The sequence below is a fragment of the Atractosteus spatula genome, chromosome 23 (assembly GCF_055471065.1).
Source record: "Atractosteus spatula isolate fAtrSpa1 chromosome 23, fAtrSpa1.hap1, whole genome shotgun sequence".
NCBI classification, from domain to species: Eukaryota; Metazoa; Chordata; class Actinopteri; order Semionotiformes; family Lepisosteidae; genus Atractosteus; species Atractosteus spatula.
In genome coordinates this window covers 9,458,659-9,481,583 of record NC_142728.1, presented here as the reverse complement: position 1 = coordinate 9,481,583, position 22,925 = coordinate 9,458,659, and the positions used below count along the sequence as shown (strand labels likewise).

Genomic DNA, 22,925 nt, shown 5'->3' with positions numbered 1-22,925 from the left:
TGTGCTGTAGCAGTTTCTGTCCTTCAGGTGAGATATTAAACCCAGGTCCTGACTGTTAAGTCCTTAATATAAATCCTTTGGCACTGCTTGAAAGAAAAGAGGTATACCTTGGTATTCTAGCAAAATTCCACTTTCATCTTGCACAGTCTGGCCTCCATAAATCTCCATATTAATTGATTTGATGAAGCAGTTTCTTACTTCTCCATCTAATCTGCTGTGCATTTAAAATAAAAGCTGTAATGCATCACCCAGGCAGAAGTTGCACCTGGTATATAGGCCCTCTCCTTGTGTATATGCATCCTTTCATCTTTTGGAACGAAAAGCACTAAATTATAAATTCATAATAACTATTCATAAGGTTTGTCTCAAAACTAGAGCAAACCTTTGTCAAAAAGACTGTACATGAATGAATACATATTATATACATACATATACAATACAATGCATATTAAGATTTTAAATTAACCATAAAGGGCAACATTACATTTTTATTTATTTTTTTATTCATTTAAGACAGAGCTTTTAAGATGTGATGAAGAATCATTTAAGCAGAATATGTCATCTTGACTAGGAAAAAAGACACTTTGAGTTTTCTTCCTTGAAGATACATTAAATTTATCTCTTCAATTGTTTTAAACCACAGGTCTTGTGCCAACCAATAGATTAGCCCAATAGCAGCTGGTCCTACAAATCAGCTGCTAAAGAATCGTGCTGGTAGCTCTCAGCTGTTACACAGCTCAATGAAATGGATACTTGTCGGGGGATGGTACTTTGTTTTTCTGTAGATTTGGAGGAGGGGCGGGGAGGGGGCAATAATGTTTGGAACAGAAGAATGATCCCTTGAAGTGAGAGACAGTGGAAGGAAGTGGCTAGATTTATGACCAAGAAGATTGCCTTAACTTATAACTGTCCATGGCAGTTGCCTTAACCATGGTGGTTGACCACCAGAGTGTATACCATAAATCAAGGGAAGTGTACATGGATAGAAACCCCATACTTGAATTTGAAATGTGGCTAATCAATTTGGAAGGGGATAGCCTGCTGCTTGGCAAAAGTGAGATTGATAAATTCAACAATTTGCATTATCATTTAGTCTGACGTAAGTGAGCTGTCTTTTGAGTGCCTTGGAAAACAAATGTTAGAACTGTGCTTTTTGTCATGGCTGTGAAGGAATTATTAATCGGGAAATTATCTTCAAAAGTGTAAAAGAGTAAGCATTAGCCTTTTGTGGAATCCTGATTATTGTTTCTGTAAGTGACGATGTAACATTTTTATGTGACAGCAAAGTGCATAATTTATGGAATAGCACCAATGTTGTACTCTTTCATTGTCCTAAAGAAAGAAGGCTTCCTTTCTAACTTAAAAGATTTCTTGTGTCTGAATTGAGTTTTGATGGATTGGCATGCCTACAGAATGTTATTCATTTTTCAGTCAGAGATCCCACTTACTCATAAAATGGCTGAGCATTTTCTCGTTATTGAGATTATATAACTTCTCTTATAAAATGGGATTATGGGTTTTAGCAAAGCAACATCTGAAAAAAACAGCTGTATGTATTTCAAATCAAACAGAATAACAAGACTAAATAAAATGGAACCAGATCTGTAGAAACCTAAAGTGACTCTAAGCAGGTCATTATGTTACAATGTTCACAAATGAAAATCATTGCCATCCAATTTGTTTCTTGAATCTTTTAGACAGGATTGTTCTGTTTTTATTGCTTTCCTGTGTTTAATGTAGTGTTTTCAAATAAGATGTTATTTCTTTTTGTTGTGTAAAAGAAAACAATTTTATCTTTACTAGATCAAAAAAGTATTGACAATGGTGTTAAAATTGCCTTCTCAGGCATCACATTCGGTTAGTTCAATAGCCTTTTCTTCTGAGCTCTGATCTCCCAGTGGCAGCTTGGAGTTCTGTGCTTTGTAGTTTTATGGAGTTCCCATGGCTAAGCTGTTGTGCGAAAAGCAGGCAAAGAATGGGTGCCCCATATCAATTTAGAATGAGGCTGTACTTCATTGTCTAAGGTGTGATAATATGAATGATTATATGATAATGAATGTGCCTTGGGTACTCTTATGATACCAGCTGGGATATGTAACTTTACGTGCTTTAATGTGTGTGTTATAGAGTAATACAGTACATGTATATACATTTCTTCTGAAGTACAGTAACTGAACAAACTGAAGCTAGAGTGTCGAATGATTATTCAAAAATACGGTAAAATACATAATCTCTAAATTAACAATATTTTTTAAGATTCATTAGATTGAAATTGAAATTGTATGTGAAGATTTAGTTGTGTATGAATCATGAAATGAAAGAATGCACATCATGGATTTAAATTAGCTCCTTAAAAGGAAATCTTGAATCAGCAGCAGCTCTGTAGGAATACTCCATCTATTAAAACACAATCAGCTAGCATACAAATAAGTTAGGCACAGTACAACTGCGTTTTAAGCTGGAGTACCTGTTTCCTTTACAGAGCAGCTTTTTACCCATTCTCTTTCTTTCTTAATGGGCAGCATGACAGAACAGGTCCTCAAACAGATCAGTTCTTGTTAGTCTGGCTTCTGACAGAAACAAGTTTGTACAGTACTTACAAAATCCAGTACTAAAAAATGTCCTCTGATGTAAATGTTTTCAGATCCCAGCTCATTTGGAAATTACTATTCTTTTTTTCCCAAGAAGAAACCAAATGTAGTCAACACTTTTCATTGTATTGCATGTTTGAATGTTTGACCAGCTCTTTCAGGCTTCTTTACATATTCTCCTAAGTGCCATGGATGATTATGGAAGACATTGTAGCAAGTGTGGACACTTGACTTACCTCACCACAAGACTTGTGGAAAGGTTTAAAACACGTTTATTCAAAATTGGTGTGCATCTCTTATCTCATATAGGGTTATAGTAATGATATAGTAACTCCATAATGTTTATCTCCCAGTTAACTCTTTATTAATATTGTAAGTCTTGTGTCCAACAACAGTGTAAAGTAGACTCTTTTTTTAGATTTTCTTGGCTGGCCAAAATCTGTGTTCCTTTAACCACACTGAATATTTATCAAACTTCACTAACATTTAGCTAGCTGCAGGCAACTATATTACACCTGCCACAAAGGAAGATTCAGTTGCTTTTAACCAAGTACAAAAAAAATATATGTCCAAAACAGAGGAGATTTATAGTTCTGCCACTGTGCAGCCAATTTCAGTCTAATACAGTATTAGAGAATGATTTATACTCTGTTGTATACAAAATGTCTGGATTTTCTAGCCACTAGATTTAGACTCGACTGCTGCCTGCAGTGTAATTTAAATGCTATATATGTTTCTGTAAAAGTGTTAGTAATGTAATATTTAATATTAATAGCAGCCATGAACGTTAGCAGGTCTGGTCTTATATAGTAGAAGAGTAAGAATATTTTGCACTGCACATTAGAAAATGCTCCCCACCACACTTTTGCAGTATATAATTTAATTTGAATTCATAGAGTAAAAACATCCTATCGACAGGTTTTGGAATCTTAAGACATTCACGATAAAGGCTGGCAGAAATTCGCCACTATTTTGTGATGATGCTTCAGTAATTGTCAAGAACAGAATGAAGCAGCATGTAGGATGCTTATAGCTAGTGTTGATTCCTCCAGGCCAGTTGAATGGGGGTCCACACATTTGGCAGGGGTGGGAATCATTGCAAATACCTGTGTGGAAGTTTGTCCAGAGCAGTATCCTCAAATTACAGTACCCCTTCAATAATCATTGCTCAATCACTTGGAAGAATAATATGTTAAGCATGTAATACCTAATTATTGTTGTATTATAAAATCTACAATCTTACAATGTACAATCTTACAGATAGACACAATGGAGTCACTATAAAGTCATTCTGTCATCACTGTGCAAACTGCTTTATTTCTCTGTTTTATATGTACATCTTAGTCTTCATAATTATTATTTATGTTAAATGCTTTATTCTTTGAATCATAAGATCCTTGTTAAACTAACTTGTTGCAGTCATGTGAGATACCTTCGTACGGTGAATGAAAGACAAAAATGAATGAATGGATAGTCTACTCACTCAGCAAAGTATTAGCCAAATACTGTAGGTTTTTCTGTTAAATGCCTTCCTTTTTAATTCCGCTTTAAAAACAACCAACACCTTTTCCCTTGGCAATTTGCACAGAACATTGTCCGTTGATGCTCTTCTGAAGGACCTTGCTGAGCAGTACAGAGGGGCCAGAGCATAGAGAATTGCTCCTCAGAACCAATACAACCTGTGCAATACAAAAGTCTGTTCCTGATCAGTGGACCATTTTAGAAATACGTCCCCATGGGCAACTGCTAACCCCATCACAAGGAAAGCTGACCTTTTGCTCAGCAGTATCTACAGACAGGGTACTGACCCTAAAGCCTGGAATTTGAACTCAAGACCCTCTAATGAGCAAAGCCTCCACTCCAACTTTAAGAAAAATCCATTTCCAGGTTGTCTCCAGTTGTGCTTCTTCAAAGATAGAACAGCCCTAATATCTCTATGGGTTGTGCGGTGAAAACTAAAAACCTACTAACAAAACAAAATATATGTGAGAATTTATAAGGCTCACTCAATTTCAGAGTCTTTTTGTTGTAATTTATGGACATAACCTGAGGATAGTGCTCTTGTTTATACAGATATTGTGAAATTGTTCTTCAAATTGTAACAAGTGAAATGGTCAACTGAATCTACAGTAACTGCTAAACGAATGATTTCAACAAATAAAATGCAGGTTCACCAATACAATGTATAAACAAAGAAATTATAAAATAAAAATGTAGCATTTTGTTTATATCACACATCCTAGAAAAAAACAATTTTCTGTTCACATAGGATCTCTCAAGATTACAATTTCGTATTTGTCTTGTATTTTATCACAGAGAAAATATAACAAAATACTATATACACGTACCATTTATTTTCCTCAAAGATAGGTTTCATTTTAGATATTTATTTTTATTGGTAGTGCATTAAAACTAATATGAATGAACGGATCCTCTCATGAGAATAAAGAGGAGCAAGCTGTTCAGATTTAAAGATGCTAAGCAATAAATTCATTTTTAAAACATGTAAGTTATCAGTGTAATGGTTGCTGTTATTAATGCGTTTTGCTGTGAGTGGTCTCAAAGCAAAAAATCTCAGAAACACACTGTGCTTTTACTGCTAGAAAGTTATAATAATTCAAAAGAAAAATGGCCTCTTTTTCTTTGTTTTTTTAAACAGGAGGGCTTTGATGAGCTGATAAAAATGCATTACTATAAATAGTTCAGAGACGAGATGAAGTGAGGACAGGGGTCTTGAGTCTGTGGCAAGTTGTACCCAAAATGTCCCTCAGATTTATATCAACAAAGGTCAGAGGTCAGGGAGCCATTAATCACAACTAAAGCACAGGATTAAATTGCTTGGTCTAGTGAAGGGGCATGGAAGGGGGGGGGCTGACAATTGAGACATTTTTGGCAAAGATGCTGTGTCTGTCTTATATTACAGGAAAGCAGCCTAAGAAAATGCAAAATATCTGAGCAGGGTCTGGGTATTTTGAATAATCTTAATGGTGGCAGACCAGTTACTTCATTTTGTTATCTAATGTCCCACTTGCTAAAAATGTACAGAATTACTACCTGCTGTTGAAGTAAAAAGAACTCAGGATTATCGCTGCAAAACTGATATGCAACAGTAAGAATAAGAAGAACATATTTCTTAGCTGGATTTAGTGCGAATAGTAGAACTCAGATTTCAGTTTTTCTGTTGTTTTAACCTGTGACTTTCACACATTTATTTTGACTGCCAGCACTTCATTTTGTACAGTAGTTATCCGGGATATGTGGTATGCTGAATATGATTTGAAAACGCAGTGAAATCCAAGGGTTTTTATTGAGCCAAGAGAAGCAAGATTTGGGCAAGATTTAAAAGAGGTGTTTTTTTGCCTCGTTAATTTTTTTCAATTATAGATATTAAAAGAGATTAGATGCAAAAGTAATATACAGACATAAAATATATTTAAACATTTTTAAAAAGAGGGCAAGGATTTTAAGACATTTGGATTTTAGAGAAATGGTCTTTTTTCAGAACAAATTATTTTCACTCCATATTTTTCACTCTTTTTACTGAAGTTTTATGTTAATTACCTAACTCACTGTATACATCCATTTTCTAACTGCGTCTTTCGGTTCAAGGTTGCAGGGGAGCAACGGGTGAAGACAGGGTACCCTGGACAGGACACAAGTCCATTGCAGGGCACACACAGACATGCACACACTCACACTAGGACCAGTTTTCCCAGAAGCCAATTAACCTACCAGCATGTCTTTGGAATGTGGGAGGAAACCCACGCGAACATATGCAGAATATGCAAACTCCACACAGATAGCACTGGAGATCCAGAACTGAACCCAGGGCCCTAGCACTGCCAGGCAACAATCTGCCACCATGCCACCCCTGAACACATTTATGCATAATATAATTCCTCTTTTAGTGCTGGCATCTCTGAGTAAGTAGCTTCACGTAATTTTTCAGTCCATCTCAACGCCTTTTTTTCTTTGTTTTTTAAACAATTATTAGATAATACCTAAATGAGGAAAGGACCTGTGAGGATATTATTTTACAAATTACTTGACTGTTCATGACACCAGTTTTATAAACAGACAACATCAAGTGTTATACAGTATAGGTTTAATGCTGCTCCAATTGACTTTATTTGTATCTTGAGTATTTGTTTTAGTCTACTCTGTTCCCAGTGGGGAGATGTACTGTACATTTTACATTAGAGCAGAGACATCCAGACAGGCCTTACTTTCCAGAGCTGTGTGGCTAAGCATCATTAGATTCTACTGAGATCAGCCACTGCACTTAAGGCTGACTTGTGATGCCACATGTGGCAGAATCCTTCGTCACTTGGGCTTTTCCCTGCCTTATGTACATAGAAGGTCAGATTCAGTTATGCTGATTGTAACACTTTACCGCACAATGCTGATTAAATTAACTTTGAACTTTGTGTTTGTTTTTGCTTAATATTCTGTTAACTGCAATATGTCAACAATTCAGAGGCTTGAATATGTTTTTGCCCTTATGATACAAAACTAAGTAATCCTTATATTGATCATTTCAGGTTTTTCAACTGTAAAGATACTTTGTTGTGAAAGGTCTAGTATTCCTTGTACTGCTGCAGTTCTCATTCATCTACAACATCCCTAGCAATGAAGACAGAAAATGAAAAATGCCTAAAAAACGTTCATGGGTCCGTCATCAAAATTGTGATTTACCTCTTCTTGATAAAGTGATAAATTCAGATTTTTTTCATGGTTCAATTTTCAAGAGTCCATTTAGCTACCTGCTTCTTGTTATAGTGTGCCCACTTTCATTCACATAGTGAGTTTGATTCCTTCTCTTCCTTCCGTTCCCACCACTAGGCTACACTGCCTGTGCATTTTTTTATGTTCAGTGTTTGTTAATTGTGTTTTTTGTTCATATTTGTTTATTTCTACTTTTAGATTATTGGAATGAATATGTATCTTATAACCCCCCCCCCCACACACACACACACACACCATCCATGTACATAACTCATCCAACAAAAAGGAAACAAATATACTGCCTATGTGAAGCAGCATTGAAGCACCCCAGTCAGGACATTTATTTTAAGGGTGAGAACAATTTAAGAATACAATAAGAGTACAATAAAATTTGGAACAATAAATTTTGCAGTTGCATTGAATTTGTATTGTTTTTTGTATTTTGTTTTACTGCTACAGTAACTATACTTAAGAGCTCACTACAAGCACAGTAGTGCACAGTTCGTTTAGTCTTTCAAAACGATTCTGCAGTAACTCTTCTACAAATGTTTTTTTATTTAAAAGAAACGAACTGGTAATCCTAATTTTAAGAACTGAATCTAGTAAATCAAAACATGTTAAAAAAACAAAACATGTCTAATGGTCATTATACAGCATTTGTTTATTTTTAGCCTATTCAATTTCTGTAGGTGTAATTGTTAAGTTTTTAAGTGTCTCGAAAATTAAATAGTAATGGTGAAAATCTGTGTATCCCCTGAAAGAAAATGTTATTTGCATGTCATTCATCGCACACAGCGCTGTACAGAAATGAAAACGGAATGCCATACCTGCATACTGTACCACCTTAAACAAAATGAAGCATAATTCAGCGCACTGATAACATTTCTGGTTCTCAATCTTGACATTCTAATGGGAAATGGGTAATTATTTGTTGACAATCTTCAAAACTGAGAAAACAGTCGATATATATATATACATATGAATGTATGCATTAATAGCACTTCAGCGAAGTTCGACGCTTTGAGGGGTTAATAACGAACACCCCCCTCCCCGTGTCGCTGCGTGGATGCTGGTGGCAGTGGGAGTCCCCCCTGGGAGGGTCCCCTTTGCAATGCAGCTCCTGTAGTTGGAGTAGTAGACAGCGAGAGAGAGAGGCTGAAACCGAAGTAGTTTAGTTACATTAAGTGCATTTTAATGCAATATAACTCGGCTTTTTAGACAATCAGTTTTATCCTCTGGATCTCCCTAATTCATCTCCGAGACCATCACCTGATTTTGTGCTTTAAACATCAAAACACGTCCGTATCAGCTGGCATGAGCTAACCCACCAGATATGGAGACCAAACCTTTCTTGTCACTGGGTAAGTTTCTTCGTGTGTGTAAATAAGTATTTTTTCAGAAATATTCGGAGTTATGATTGCAGGGTATTTTCGACAGCAGAGGCAGGTCTCTTAGATCTGCGAAATTTTTAGTGGCGTTTTGCCGCGTATTTGCAAACATCGTTAATCGACAGATAAAAACTCTGGGACATGATTTTTATGTTATTTGAAGCTGCTTTGTTTTGAGACTCTGTTTTAGAGGTATATTGGAATCAAATTAAGTTGAAACAAAACAGCAGTGTCGACGGTGTTTGATGACACGTCTCGGTGTGCATTCCTTTTTATACTGAGTTTGTCCAACTTCGTGGATGACAGGGTACCGTCTGATAAAAAGTAACATGTTGATGTTAACATCAAATGCAACCCATCTGTTTCCTTTTCTGATATTCTTTCCTCTATAATTTGCACAGAAACCAGGCAAAAGTTGGGCGCATGTGAACTAGCCTTGCAGTCAGTATGTGATACTGTCGAGCCGTTTCTTCTGTCAGTACATTAAAGACATTAAGTGAGTTGTAGTAATTACACATACGAGTTACGAACCTTTACTACTACAATCCTCAGAAATGTTTTGCAGTCCTTTTGTTCGTTTTGCCTGATATGTGGACTTGGTTCAAAGTGATCGAATACCTAAAATCTGTAAAGCAGCCTACTAAACGTCGGGTCTGTGGCTGTTTCTTTGTAGGGGGATCTTTTTTTTTTCTCAAAACATGCCGCTAACAGCTTCTTACAAAGTAAAACGAACCTATATCTAAAATGGCCTTTAGGATTCTACCTAGATTTTAGGATTAGGTTTCTTGACATTTTCTTTAGGAAATAAAAAACATATGATTCCAAAATGTACTATAGGCCTGAAAACGGAGCATACATTTTTTAACATGCGCGCACGGTATGGAGAATATTGTTGAGAGGTGCACGGTAAATAATTCGTGTAGGAAAGTAGGCAGGCTGTCCGATCATCGGGAGGTCCTCTGCTGTTAATGTTAATGTCAAGTTATAAAGTTGATCTCTATATCAGAGTTCGATCGTAATTCCGCTATTTAAATGTTTGTAAAAAGTCTGAGAAAAAAAAGTCAGATGACGGGAGGAAGAGGCGACAGAGAAGTGGAAACGCGCTCCAGGAAGGTGTTGTGAATTCTTTGTGGCTTTCTAGGTTTTGATGGTTACAATGTTGCTGCGTTTTCTGCGGCACAGTCCGGGATTTTGCATGCTGTTTGCATTGCGGAATATGCAGAAAGAGTTGAACCACAGAAAAAACGGGGGAAAGCTGTGATTGGAATCCGCAGTTAATATTTTTTTTCTGTTTTATTGAGTCGTATTTCTGCTTTTTGGCTCCACGTTATTAGAAAACGAGAATCTCTCTAGTTGTGGGGGAGGGTGATGATTTGATAATTGTGATGACAGAAAATGTGAAAGTTATAATTTCACATTCCTTTTGCCAAAAAGTCGGGTGGTGTAACATGTATCTTCATCTAATAATATTATCCAGTAGAAATTAAATGTTTTCGCCGTTAACATTGTAATTTTACAAACTTGAAAGTGCTTAAAATTTTAACTTCAGTACACGTTATCCTTTCCCTTGTTTATCATTACTTCTGTTCTGTTTAAGTCCCAGTGACTTCAATCGTGATTTATGTAAACCCTGGGACGCCTTTACCGCAACAACACACGACACTTGCATTGTTTATAACAACAGAAACGCCAGAATTCATTAGGAAGTTAAAATACTTGTCGGAAACCGTATTGCTGCACATTACCAACCCCTGTATAGGACACAGATGAAATTTGATATGCCTGTGTTTTAGAAATAGTGTTGTCAACAGTGCACTACTTGGTTAAAATAACGCTCATCATCATCATGGTGTTGTTCTTAATATAACATAGTAATATGTTAAGTTAAATAATTATCACGAAATATATGGCCTGAGGGTTTTGTTTTAATTTTGACTAAACTAAATAAGTATTTGCGTTTACAAAATATTATTAGTAAAATAACTCTGTTAAAAAATCTCTGCAAACTGTGGTGAGGAGCAGCAGCTGGTGTAAGAGCCCCATGTTTCAGCAACAGAGATCTTTGAACTATCCATTTGCAGCAATGTTATTCACTATCTTATTACATGCAATACCTATGGATTGTTAAGCTACGCTTACATCACATTTTCATGTCTTCTAAGCTTATTGGACAGTCATTCTTGCGATTTTAATTTTACATATGAATTCATTTAAGATACAGGATGTGAATATTTATGTAATTTGTGAATATTTCTGTGGTGTTTTGTTCTACAGCTATGAGTTTTTTTAAAAAAAACATAATGGTAACCAGTAGTCTTTATACTGTATGTTCTGTGACCTCTACAGTTTTCTTATTCAGTGTGTAAAGTACATGTATATGCATATCATATATATACAGTATCTGTATGTTTTTCCGCAGTCTCAATGCCTGCCATATTTGCTGTAATTATTAAGGCCTGCTTGCTTCCGTACAACTTTCACAAGCTACTTCTTTATATAAAAATATCTTGAACAGAGAAACCTTCAGGGATTCCAAACTGACAAGCTTTGTCAAAGTTCAGGCCATGCGCCCTAGACTATCCAAGCCCAGGCTGAAGCAAGCCAGCATGTGGAGCAGTCGATTCACTCCAACGCCCAGTGTGATTTCTGAACAGAAACTAAACAATCAATTCTCCAGAAAAGCCAAAGAAAGCAATCGGTTACAGCTGCAGGCAGGTACGTTCTGGTGACTGGGGTATTTTCGATCAAGAGTCAAGTTACATCTTGTAAGATATCGATACAGAAACATTTAAAGGTGTCAGACAGATGGAATGTCTGGATCTTTGCTGTTTCTTCAGCTAATGATGTGGTATGCAACCTGTTGACACAGAGCCACATGGCCTTTTGTGCGTCCAATCATGTTTTCACTTTCTTACTTTGCAAGGAAAACTATTTCACAAACCCAGAAATGCACTGCCCAAGTTCATGTATTATGTATTTTTTACCTTATTGATTTTTTTCTACTTGTAGAATTCTTTCTCTTTATCTAAGTAATCAAATACTCAAGTACTACAAGTAATACAAGTACTCATTTTATTGGTAAGGATTTGGTACCTTTGGCTCAGATCTTGATGTTTCCTGTAAGTTACGATCAGTTAATTTTATAACACAAACTAAACTATGAACTGAATGTACGTTATAGCATGCAATACTTTTAATTCAGCTCTTGATAAGTGTCTTAATTTTAATATGTTGAAAAAGAGGAGATATAAAAACATTTGTCAGTTCATGTGAATAGAGAAATTAACATTTTAACAATTAGGGAAATTATGGTAACACTTGAAACCAAAAGCAATTGAAGCACATGCACCAGTTTTTGAAATGTGATTCAACAGACCAGACTTCTTTCTCCTCAATTTAAAGAGCCTGTTGAGGCTGCAATATAACCTGAAGGGCAGAATGACAGATCAAACAGTAAATCTTAAAACTAACTATTGTGTGTCTTACAGTACTTTTAACAAGCAGATGTTTGTTAAATGGAAAAATTGGGAAAATGCTTGACACTTTCAGCTCCTAAAGATTCATTTAAAGTGGTACTGTCTTATTTTTTACATTACTGTAGTGCACACAATAGTGTTATGTGGGTGCGGAAGCTTGCATTTAATTTTTATTTTGTTATCAGCACAGAAGTATCTGTATGTCATCACCATTAAGCAATTCATAGCCCCATGACTAAGCAAAGTTCCTCAAGATTTATTTTTGCAAACAAGAAGTGTAGTTTATCTTATGTATTTTTTCCTTTTTAACTTTATAAATAGTCATAGATTCTAGGCTTCAGGTAAGTGAATTTATGAAGGAAGAGGTGGGGGGTTCTTAAGGCAATTATGTTTGCTAGAAATCAATTTTCCCTTATGAAAACCATTTTGCTGAATGAAACAGGCCATGGGGCCAAGTTTGAATAGTGGTAGCACTGTGTTTGGCAGGAGGTGTGAGGTGCCTAAAAGTGTATATGGCACCTGGAATCCAGCAAAATGTCCAAAATATAAGATGAAAACCATTTGATTTATTTTACAAGGTCATTCATGCCAGGCTGTAATGGAAATTAATGAAAAAATGTTAAAGTATTTCAGAAGATGCGGCCACCTGGATTTCTATTTTAGTCTGGTAAAACTGATTTGATACTTGCAGAAATCTGACTTAAAACTAAACCAACTGCCTGTTTCTGTGATGATACAAAACATGTTCTATATACTTGTTTGTTGAACACTTAACTGTCTGGAAAAGCTTTTCATAATGGAGATTTATATATCAGTTATTCTTTCTCAGTGATAATGATTTATCTGGTGTAGCAAAACTGAGTGCCTTCTAGAGTAAAATGCTGCTCAAGCCTGTGTCCTATGGTAAGCTTGGTTTAAATGATTCCTGGTAAGTTGTTTGCATTGCTTGAATTTCTAAACAACAATGAGTGAGATACAGTAGCTGCATTCATACAGGCCCTGTGGAAGATATTAGAATGGCCATATGTGTAATTATTAGTGTTACTGTTATTTTTCTTACAAATAATTTCTTATCTTTGTACTTTCGTTACATAAACAGACTTACAAAGAAATTGAGAAAAGTGGGTGTGGACACCCTGCTTTTCTGATCTCTTGTAGAATTTTCCCAGGTTTCTTTTACTGTTGAATGTGCTTAGTGCAAAACATGGGTGCTTACAGGAGGTGAGACTTTCTTTTTTCTTTGGGGTGCAGTGTTGTTAAAAGTGAGTAAGTCTGGTTTACTGCACTGTTATTTTGTGTTTCTGAAGTGATTTTTACCTCCTCTGTGAAAGACCACAGATGTTGTTTTTATTGGGGTTTACTGAGATAGTTAACAGCTTAAAGTAACATCGTGACTTTTCTTCCCCTGGATGTCTGTTTTTTTTTATTTTTATAATACAGTAACTATGCAGTACAAAGTCCACATACTATACCACCTTTTAAAACTCTGTTTGAATTTAGACTTTTGCTTAACTTGTTTTTTAAATCTTTCTGCACATGTTTGAAACTTAGTCCAAAGGAGTTTTTGTTTCAGAAAATGTCAGACTCATCAAGGGCCTCATTTTTCAAGATTGAATAAAATAAAACTTATTCTGGGTGGGTAAGAATGGAGGCAGACCATTTTCAATGAGACACATCTGCTTTTAAAATTGGAATTCAGGTGATGTTTTATTTTTATATTTTAAGCATGTATTGAAGCTCAGGTGTTAATGATTTGCAGGTGAATATTCTGCCCACAGTACAGAGAAAGAATACTGCTTGCACATGATGCCATACGCCTTAACCTTTGCCCACTGAATACTCTCCAGTAGGTTTGCTTTAAAGTTAGTCATGAAGTTCAATTGCCACAGTAGAATTTAAACTGTGCTCACTAAATGTTTAAATTGAAATAATTCCGCATATATATTTTTAATTTCAGTATAATGTATTGATTTGCTGTTCCCCACTGTAGCTTCATCAAAATACTGAAAAGCCTTCCTCTTGATATAACTTGTTGTTTTAAAGGATAATTACTTGTGGACATCTGTTTACAGGGACACTGGTTGTGCCAGGGATTATAAGTACAACCTAGTATTGTTAGACATGCATAAAGTGTGCTACTAGAGATCTATATTTCCTGTCTATATGTCATTCTTTGTTCATCTGTCTAGCAGCTCTTATGGCTATACATCTTAATATATATATATTTTTTTATAAATGGTTACTTTTTAAGAAATAGTTATTTGTTTTAAACAGGGCTCTTAGGATTTTCTACCTTATGTTACTTCTGTTCGATTTTTCTTATAAGACCAGAATGCATTGTAGACTTCATTTACTAACAGTGGGTTGAGTGAGAGAGCATACTCATTTACTGTATGTACTCATCTTATTCAAGGTTCAAATTTTCCAACCATTAGGAATTCCTAAAAATTCAGGGTGTGCTATGGCAGTTTCTTTTGTTACTGCTAAGCATTCACTTAAGTGGCAGGTTGACAGGGCACTTCTGTGCCAGGTTTAGACATGAAACACTGACCCCCTTTTAGCTTTATTGTGTTCTTTACGGTGGTTTTCCAATACCATTGAAAGAAGATGTGGGGAAATTCAGAGGAGATCACTGTAGGTGTGACCTGCTGGTGTTACTATGTCTGTCACCTCAAGAGGTGTAAGGCTGTGAGTCAGAGTGCCACAGTGTTCGGCACTAAAACGGCTCATCTGGCAGTGTTTCCCAGAAATGGCCCCACTGTTCTTTGAAGACGTGAAGACTGATGCGCCACACACACAGCTCAGGCTCCAAATCAGCACTGTTTTTGAAAGAAGTTAACACAAGTACAGTTTATCCTGGCTGTGGCACGGTTGCCTCACTGTCACTGTGCAGTGCATGCCTCAGGGAGTTAACACTGCATTGTGTTTTACTGTACTGTATGTTGAGTCTTAAATGCATGCTCTTAATTTTAAAACTTTCCCTGTAATGCCCACTTCACAATGACCGCATCATTTTGTATTAAGAACAGAGTGTAATCACTGCTCAGGATTGTTCTTGTTCCAGTTCATTTGTTGCATCATTATAACATACTACTGCTTGTCAAAGCAACAAACGGCACAGGAAGGACCTTTGACAGCCACCAACAAGCCATTAACACATTATGGGAAACCACGTATGTCAAACTTTCCAATTATGTCAGTACTGTCCCACATAGATTTTCTTTTTAAGAACACTTTTTCTTTAAGACAAGGTGAGAAATTGAAGAAAAATGAAGTCTGAACAAAAGGTAAAACTAATTTATGCAAATCTTAAATTTTAACTTTGTTTAATGAAGTCGAGGCAGTTTTTCAGAGACTGAATTGTAAGACTGCATGGTTCTGAAGGTCCAATATCACCTTTGAAAACAGATCTATAATTTTATTTCTTATTAGGCTAGAACACGGCTATATCTTGCCTTTCTGTAGATGTTCTGGCCTTTAATATCTGATAATCTCACTATAGTTAAAACTATAGTTTTAATTTTCTAAAGTATTTTTTTTTATTTTAGTATAAATAAATGGTATAACCAATAGGTTTCTAGTCATTTCAGGAAGACATAGATGAAATGGATGAACGTCCTTCCCAGAGAAATAACAGAAAAACTTATTATATTTTGGTGATAGGTTCAAGTTTATCTCAGTGTAGCATTCCTTGTAGCGGTGAAGTTTTTCAGTATGTGTGTTCGTAAGTATAGCTTCCAAATGCATCTTTGCTAATTATGCTGTCATTGATCTGTTCACTCCTGTGTAGTTCACGGAATCCATCTGATATTAATATTGATGCTTAATTCTCCCAGTGAAGCAAACAATAGCCATCTGTTGGAGTGTCTGAATTACTCTTTGTAGGCTTCAGTTGCAGGGATGTGTACAGGTGTTCTCATGTTATGAGATGGAGAAAAATAGCTGTTAACAGGGTTACCAAACAGATATTGACTGTGTAATTTCTTTTATTTTTTAAAAATGTAAATTTATATAATTCTAAAACATCACAGTATTACACATCGGTGTAGTGTCAAAAGTAAAAAATAAAAACGAAGCATCTTTAACATTAAGGCAGAGCATAGAAAAAAAGGAACGGGCAGAACAGAACTTATAAGTAATGAAGCATAAGATCTAGATTTTTGAGTGTACTTTGAAACCAGGTACTGTTTCTGCAAGAAATAGGTGATCATTCTCTGTTTTTAAGGCTCAAAAGTGCAATAAAACCTAAATATAAGGTAGACCTTTTTTTTTCCAGTGCATGTTTAGTTGAAGAGAACATGATGTATATTTCCTTTCCAATTGTTTTTTATTCCGTTCTTACTTTTATGTTCTTTCACTTTCCAGTGCATTTTTGCCAGAGACGTCCACAATTACAAGGTTTTCTCATTGTGAGAAAAATTCTCATAGTAAGCATTTTCAGGTGCAAATTTGAAAAAGCTTTGATTCAGTAGTACGGTCAAATTCTAATTCTAATAATGTCTAATATAAACTGATAGTACACTTAATACTAGTGTACTGATAGTTGCCTCATCTGACTGAGGAAATGACAGCACAGGTTGAAGATCAGTGCTGCAACAACCCTTACAACAACACAACACTTACAGACATCACAAAACGTACAAAGGAATGAACTAGAGACACTGCAACAAAGATGCAGAAGCTTGCTGGAAAAGATGTGTGCAGGGTTAAACAACACCATTTTTTGATTAAATCTGCCAAGAAGTAAATTGGTACAGAGGTTTGTAAGAAGAGTTTGTAAAGGTTCCTAATCTCAATTTTTGGCATAAATGTAATGGTTTGTTTTTCCTAGTATACAGTGCTTTGTGTAGTATAAAGATGCTTATCTGTCTTTTTGGTCTTTGGATTTGAACAAGTTTTTAAAGTGGCAAGGAAAGTAAAACCTTTAGATTCAGTGTCTAAAAGGAAAATAATAAGTTTGTCTTTTTGTAATTGTGAATATAAATAAAACTGAATCTGACTTAGATTAATTGAGGGGGTCATGAATGGGAAGGAGACAGCAGTACACCAAAAATAAACTTATTTTATAAGCAGTTTTGTGTTTTTTGAAAATTGCAGAGAATGCTGTCCATTGCCGGCAGTGAAAATTGTGAATTGTGAATACTTGTAAATCTTGACTGTGCCTTGTGACCAATACTGATACAACAGAGGAAGAGAGGGGAAGAGTCTACTCTTTCCTGTCACTATGTTGCTTATAAATAACCAGCAAAGAAAACAAATCATTAAATGGCTGTTGAGATCATAGCTTTGATTGAAGATGTTTTGATCATTTTGAAACCTAAGTGCTATTGACTGTCAGCCCCAAGACTCTCTTGAGCCTATTTCTGATCTATTGGCTTCCGCTCACTGAAGCCTGTGTAGTACAAAGAAAGAGTCAATCCTGCTTATAATTATCCATGCTCTTCGAACAAGTAGCCTGCCAGCTTGTGAGAAAAGCAGGAAACTTGTTTCTTTAGGAGTAACACAGTCAATCATTAAGATTTCCTTAAAGAGCTCATATACACCTGTCAGCACAATATTAAATACCTTTGCTGACTTGTCAGGATCTCCAAGTAATTTAATACGATTTGATCATTTTTCGAAAAATTTAACCAAAGTTAAGGTCATTTCCACTAAGACAGCTGCAATGCTATTCCCTCTTCAGAATGATCACTTCCTTGTAGATTACGTTTTGTCCAGTTACCTTAGTTGCAGTCCCAGTTCTTTAAGAACAATCTAGTTAATTCCACCATTGTATATATTCAATTCCCTGCCATTTAGCAGTGAAATCCAATCTATCCATATCATCCATTTGATAGTTTTGAGTGAAAAGTTAAGACATGCACCCAACATACAGTTTTCATTTTTATTGCCATTTGTAACAGCAAAAATAATATTGTACATTTTTCATAGTGCAACATGCATGTTCAAATCCAAGAAATACTAAAGAAAAACTTTGCCACTACCTTGTGAGAATTTGGTGAATACTGTCACCATGCTGGCAACAATCTCAGTTGCTGTGCCTGAGATGTTGTCAAGGATGTTGTAGACTTTAGAAGTCTCAGAACACCTAATGGTGTGTCAGGAATGGTACCATATAGTATGTATGCACTTAAAATGTTGACAAGCCAAAATGACATTTTTTAGTGTAGTCTGTAATGAAGTAGCCTGAGATGCCAGTGAGGGACCTCATATCTCTTGCCACTGATCCATGGTGAGGTACAGTAGATGCCCCTGGGCTTCCAGCAATTGACTCTGTTGATTGAGGGCAGTGGTGTGTTGAAGTTGCTTCTGGCTGATGTGTATTCGGATGGGCATAGTCAAACATGGTTCAGCAGTAAAAGGGTATCCTACCTATTGCACAGAGGTGCATGAGATCATTAACAGTCAATCTGATTGTGTTACTGGTAAATCATTAGATGAGGACCTGTGGCCCCCACTCCTGTGGGTCTGAAGCCTGGTCAGGTTGATCAGCTAACTTCCCAAAGATGTCGGGACATCTCTCTAAACTAAGAAAAAATACATGTTTTATGTAGAGAATCATGTAATGATAACCACTTTTAGTTTACAAGGGAAATACTGTGATCTTAACTTGCCATAATTAATGCTAGATTCAATATGGAATAGCTGATTGCCTGTATTTAATCCATGAGGATACAAATCATAATACTAAAATTATTCAAGACCTGGTGAGTGCAAAGGCATAGTAGGGTATGCTTGCAACCATTGTAAAATTGTCATCAGGTAAGAGCTATACATTAAAATAGAGCTTTCCCTTGAGGAGTGAAGGTACTTATATTAGATGTTTACATATAGGACAGTGGATGCCCAGTTTGTTATCAGAATAAAATGATCAGAAAAAAGCAAAAGTCTGTAGAGCAAATTAAGTTCATTATTCCATTTCTCAGTTCCTCATCCAGTCAGGGGTCAGTCACATGAGCAGGGTTCTCCATTGCAGTCTAAGCAATCCTTTGCAAACTGTCCAGCACAGTCAGCTGTCTTAATCTTAACAAGGATTAAGGCTGGGCCTTGAACAGAGCTGTAGGGCAGGTTAACTCATTCCAATTAACTGAAGACAAGTGTTAACATTCACATCACATGTCAAAATAACAGACTAACTTGTAAAGTTGACAACAAGCAATTTATCAACGGGCACAGCTGCTAGGGATTTAATTGTCTAATACTCTTCTCCCTTATGGAAACTAATACTGTAATCAGCTCATCAATCATGACACTGTTGTTGTGATTTACATACAGGTGTGTTGACTATTCAGCCAGGCTACATTGGGGAGTAGTATTCCTCAGGATTTTTTTAAGTGAAAGAAATTCATCACTTTCAGACATTTGCACACAAATGGGTATTGATCAGAGGCATTGAAAATGTAACTGACAATTCCATTCACAAAAAATGCCAAATCTAATTAAATTACAGTTGTTAATTTTAGATATTCCTTTTAATTCCAGTTAATTACTAAATCTAAATTTCATCACACTTGAATTGGAACATCATCTCTGTCAAAAGTAAAATTTGGAAATGATATATAAATATTAACATTTGCCTTTTATTTTAAAGGCTGTGCACACACAGTCTTCCTGAAAGCACTGGACTTCATCATAGAATGTCATGACCATCCATTTCAGCAGTTATGTAAACATTAGAAAGACAGTGGGAACATTTTCTTATCTACTTCTTTGCACAACAGTTCTCTCTATATACTGTGTCTGTTGTTTTCTTTATTCACAATACATACAAAAATGGAGATTTGAAGGCAGTTTAATATTTTTTCTGCAACATTTTTATTTAAAGGGGAGTATTGCCTTGTGCTTTTAGGTCCTGTGTACTTTGAGATAATAGACTGCTACATTTAGGAAGAGACATTTAAATACTTTGCAGTATTTTGGGGATGTTACATTTTAGATTGGAGAACAAGATAATAAGCTGGTATAGGCTATAGGTTGGAATTTGTAAAATTAATTACATTTTCTAAAGGCTGAATTCTGTAATCTCAGTTAAATTACCATTGTAACCCTTGCTATACTTACAGAAGTGTAAATGACTGTTTCAAAAGAGAACATGGTGTGGATTTGTTTTTTAGTCAGGCAAGCAGATGGCAGCTCATTGAAAAGACTGGCTTTGTATAGTTCAGAAGCTGATCGTGTTAATCACAGCAACATGAGAATCTTTTTTTTTGTGTAGTTAATGGAAAAAGGAAAAGACAATGAAATTGACCTGCAATCAAATTAATTGAAGTGAGTTCTGACTGAACAGGTGCCAGAGAACTGTTGGAGTCATTCTTGTCTGCTGTTGTTTCTTGGACTTGAACTTAGAGAAAGTCATGATGGCTGGATGTGATTCTAACCAAGAGTTCAGTGCTTAAGTTGATGTATTATTCACCTGGGAAGGGTTGAGTGGATAGCGATCAGATGGAGGCAATCAGAACCAAAGTTTTCTTTCATTTTAGCAACCACTTTTTTATTCCCCTTTCTGTTCTTTCTCTTCCCATCTCCAGGCCCTTTCTTTAACAAAACGCTGAAGTGTTTTGTTAAAGTTGATGGCAGGATCCTGAAAGATACTGTGAAGCCCAGAGACCATCAAAGAGCAAACATGTGCTTAATTGGCTGCCTTCTGAAATGGGGGTGTGGGAAGCGAAGGGGGGAGGGAGACAGATCACACATCTGGAGGATTTCAGACTTTGTAACCGTCTGGACAAATGTACTGGAATTTAAGGGTCTCCCTTTGATTTCTCTTCTTTCCCCCCATGTTGGGCTCCAGCATCTTCAAAGCTCCCAATTGTGGTATATAAACATTAGCGACTCCTGCTGCATTACAGGTGTGAGTCAATCCAAGCTTTAATAGCAGTTAAACAGAGCCACATGAGCTGCTTAAAAGTTGAGTTTGGCTAATTACGTTCAAGTTTAATAAGACCTGTGAACAGTAGAACTAAATCTGTTCTTAGTAATTCATCTTTTATCCATAATTTGAAACATTATAAAAGTATAAATCACAATAATGGAGAACTTAGAAATAATCTGTGTATTTTTTAATGTAATCCTTTGATAAAAACATTAAGAGTTTTCAACTTAATGATGAGATCTGAAATAGAGCCTTTATGTGTGCTTGAATGACACTGTATCACTGTACACTCTTCACTCTTCTTATTGATCTTGATGCTTTAAATACAAATCAGGTATTTGAAAGATTATTGATCTAGACGGTTTGTTAATTTGTTAATAATGGTTGTAATTACAGTCCGCATCAGTTTAACTTTGTATCTGTCAGTCACGGTGCCTGTGAGGTAGTTTTTTTGCTGCCAAAATGTGCTTTTTTGTGTGTTGTGCTATGGAGTTTGCAATTACTTACCAAAGGAAATAGTTAAAGAATATTTAAAATCTAGGATTTGAAGTGGTGGGCTTTCTTTTTTATAGTGAAATGAGAACAGTTTGAAGCAGTGCTCCTTTTTCATCTTACAATTTGATGTAATATTTTATTTAAGGCAAATTTCTAATACTTCTCTGCACTTAGTTAAAAATGTAGCCTACACTCTTTAATAAGTTATGCAAACCTCTTTGCAGTAAGAGTTCCAGAAAAAAAATCAGGAATTTTTTTCATTTTTTTCCAGAATGTCAGAAATGTGTATGGCAGAGTGGTGTATCAATTGGAAATAATATAACATAATTATTTATTTAGAAAGACATTTTAATTGAGAACAAATATTTATTTAGAAAGACATTTCAATTGAGAACAACGTCTCATTTACAGTGAGGACCTGTAGAGTATCAATTTCTACATCAGGGCTTTTACTTGAACAATGTGAATGCAACATCTTGCTCAATATTGTTACAGTAGTACCCATTTGGAATTTGAACTACAGTCCTCTATAATAGTAGAAGATGACATTTTAAAGTGATTTCTGTTTTAAACATTTTGCAGCCTTTTCTAATGTTTAATACTATAATACTTTAATTTTAAAAGAGTCTTTTTCCCCAAAAGAAAGATATGCTTTATGTGGAGTATTTGTCAGTGTTGAAATAATAAGGGCATATTTTGAATTATATGGATAGTACCAAAATCTGAAATTTTGCATGTAAAATGAAAAAATGCATGCATCATAGTGCCTTTCCAGTCACATTGATGATATCAGGTGAAAATACATTTTTTGTGTGATTTGTAATTATTTTAGTTTTAGGTAATCATGTCCAAAGAGTTATAATTTCACTTCTGCTCTGGATATCCATCCATTTCCTAACTGGTACTTGCAATTGAAGGTCATGGGGAGCCAGTCTATGCCGTCAAGCAACAGGCACAAGGCAAAATACACCCCGGACAGGACACCAGTCCATCACAGGGCAGACAGATACACATTTACATTTACTCTGAAGCCAATTAACCTAATTGTTTTTCTTTGGACTTTGGGAGAAAACCAGAGCACAGAAACACAAACATGGGGATAACAAGCTCCACATAGATAGCACTCCAGGTTGGGAATTGACCCCAAGGCCCCAGTGCTGTGAAGCAGCAATGCTAACCTCTTCGCCACTGTACTGCCCTTCTCTGGACACATTTTTCTTTAATGTAGCTGTGGCTATTTAGTTCTGTTGGGTCACCCATTGGTTACCTGCTGAGAAATTATTTATCCGATAATGCTCATGAAATTGGTACAGTATCTCATTCATCTCAATATGAAATCAAGACTGGAAAGAAAATATAATCCATGTGGAAGCTCTCA

The 22,925-nt window shown here is 35.8% G+C and overlaps 1 protein-coding gene across 2 annotated transcripts in view; it reads left to right on the top strand.

Annotated features, from left to right (window-relative positions):
• The first annotated feature begins 8,437 nt into the window (after positions 1-8,437).
• LOC148816145 (retinoic acid receptor RXR-alpha-A) overlaps positions 8,438-22,925 on the top strand; it is a 134,190-nt gene continuing 119,702 nt past the window's right edge. For both annotated transcript variants that reach the window (XM_088940598.1, XM_088940597.1), the window contains exon 1: positions 8,438-8,677. In XM_088940598.1, coding sequence (XP_088796724.1) covers positions 8,650-8,677 — 28 coding nt within the window. In that variant the 5' untranslated portion in view covers positions 8,438-8,649. The remainder of the gene's footprint in view (positions 8,678-22,925) is intronic.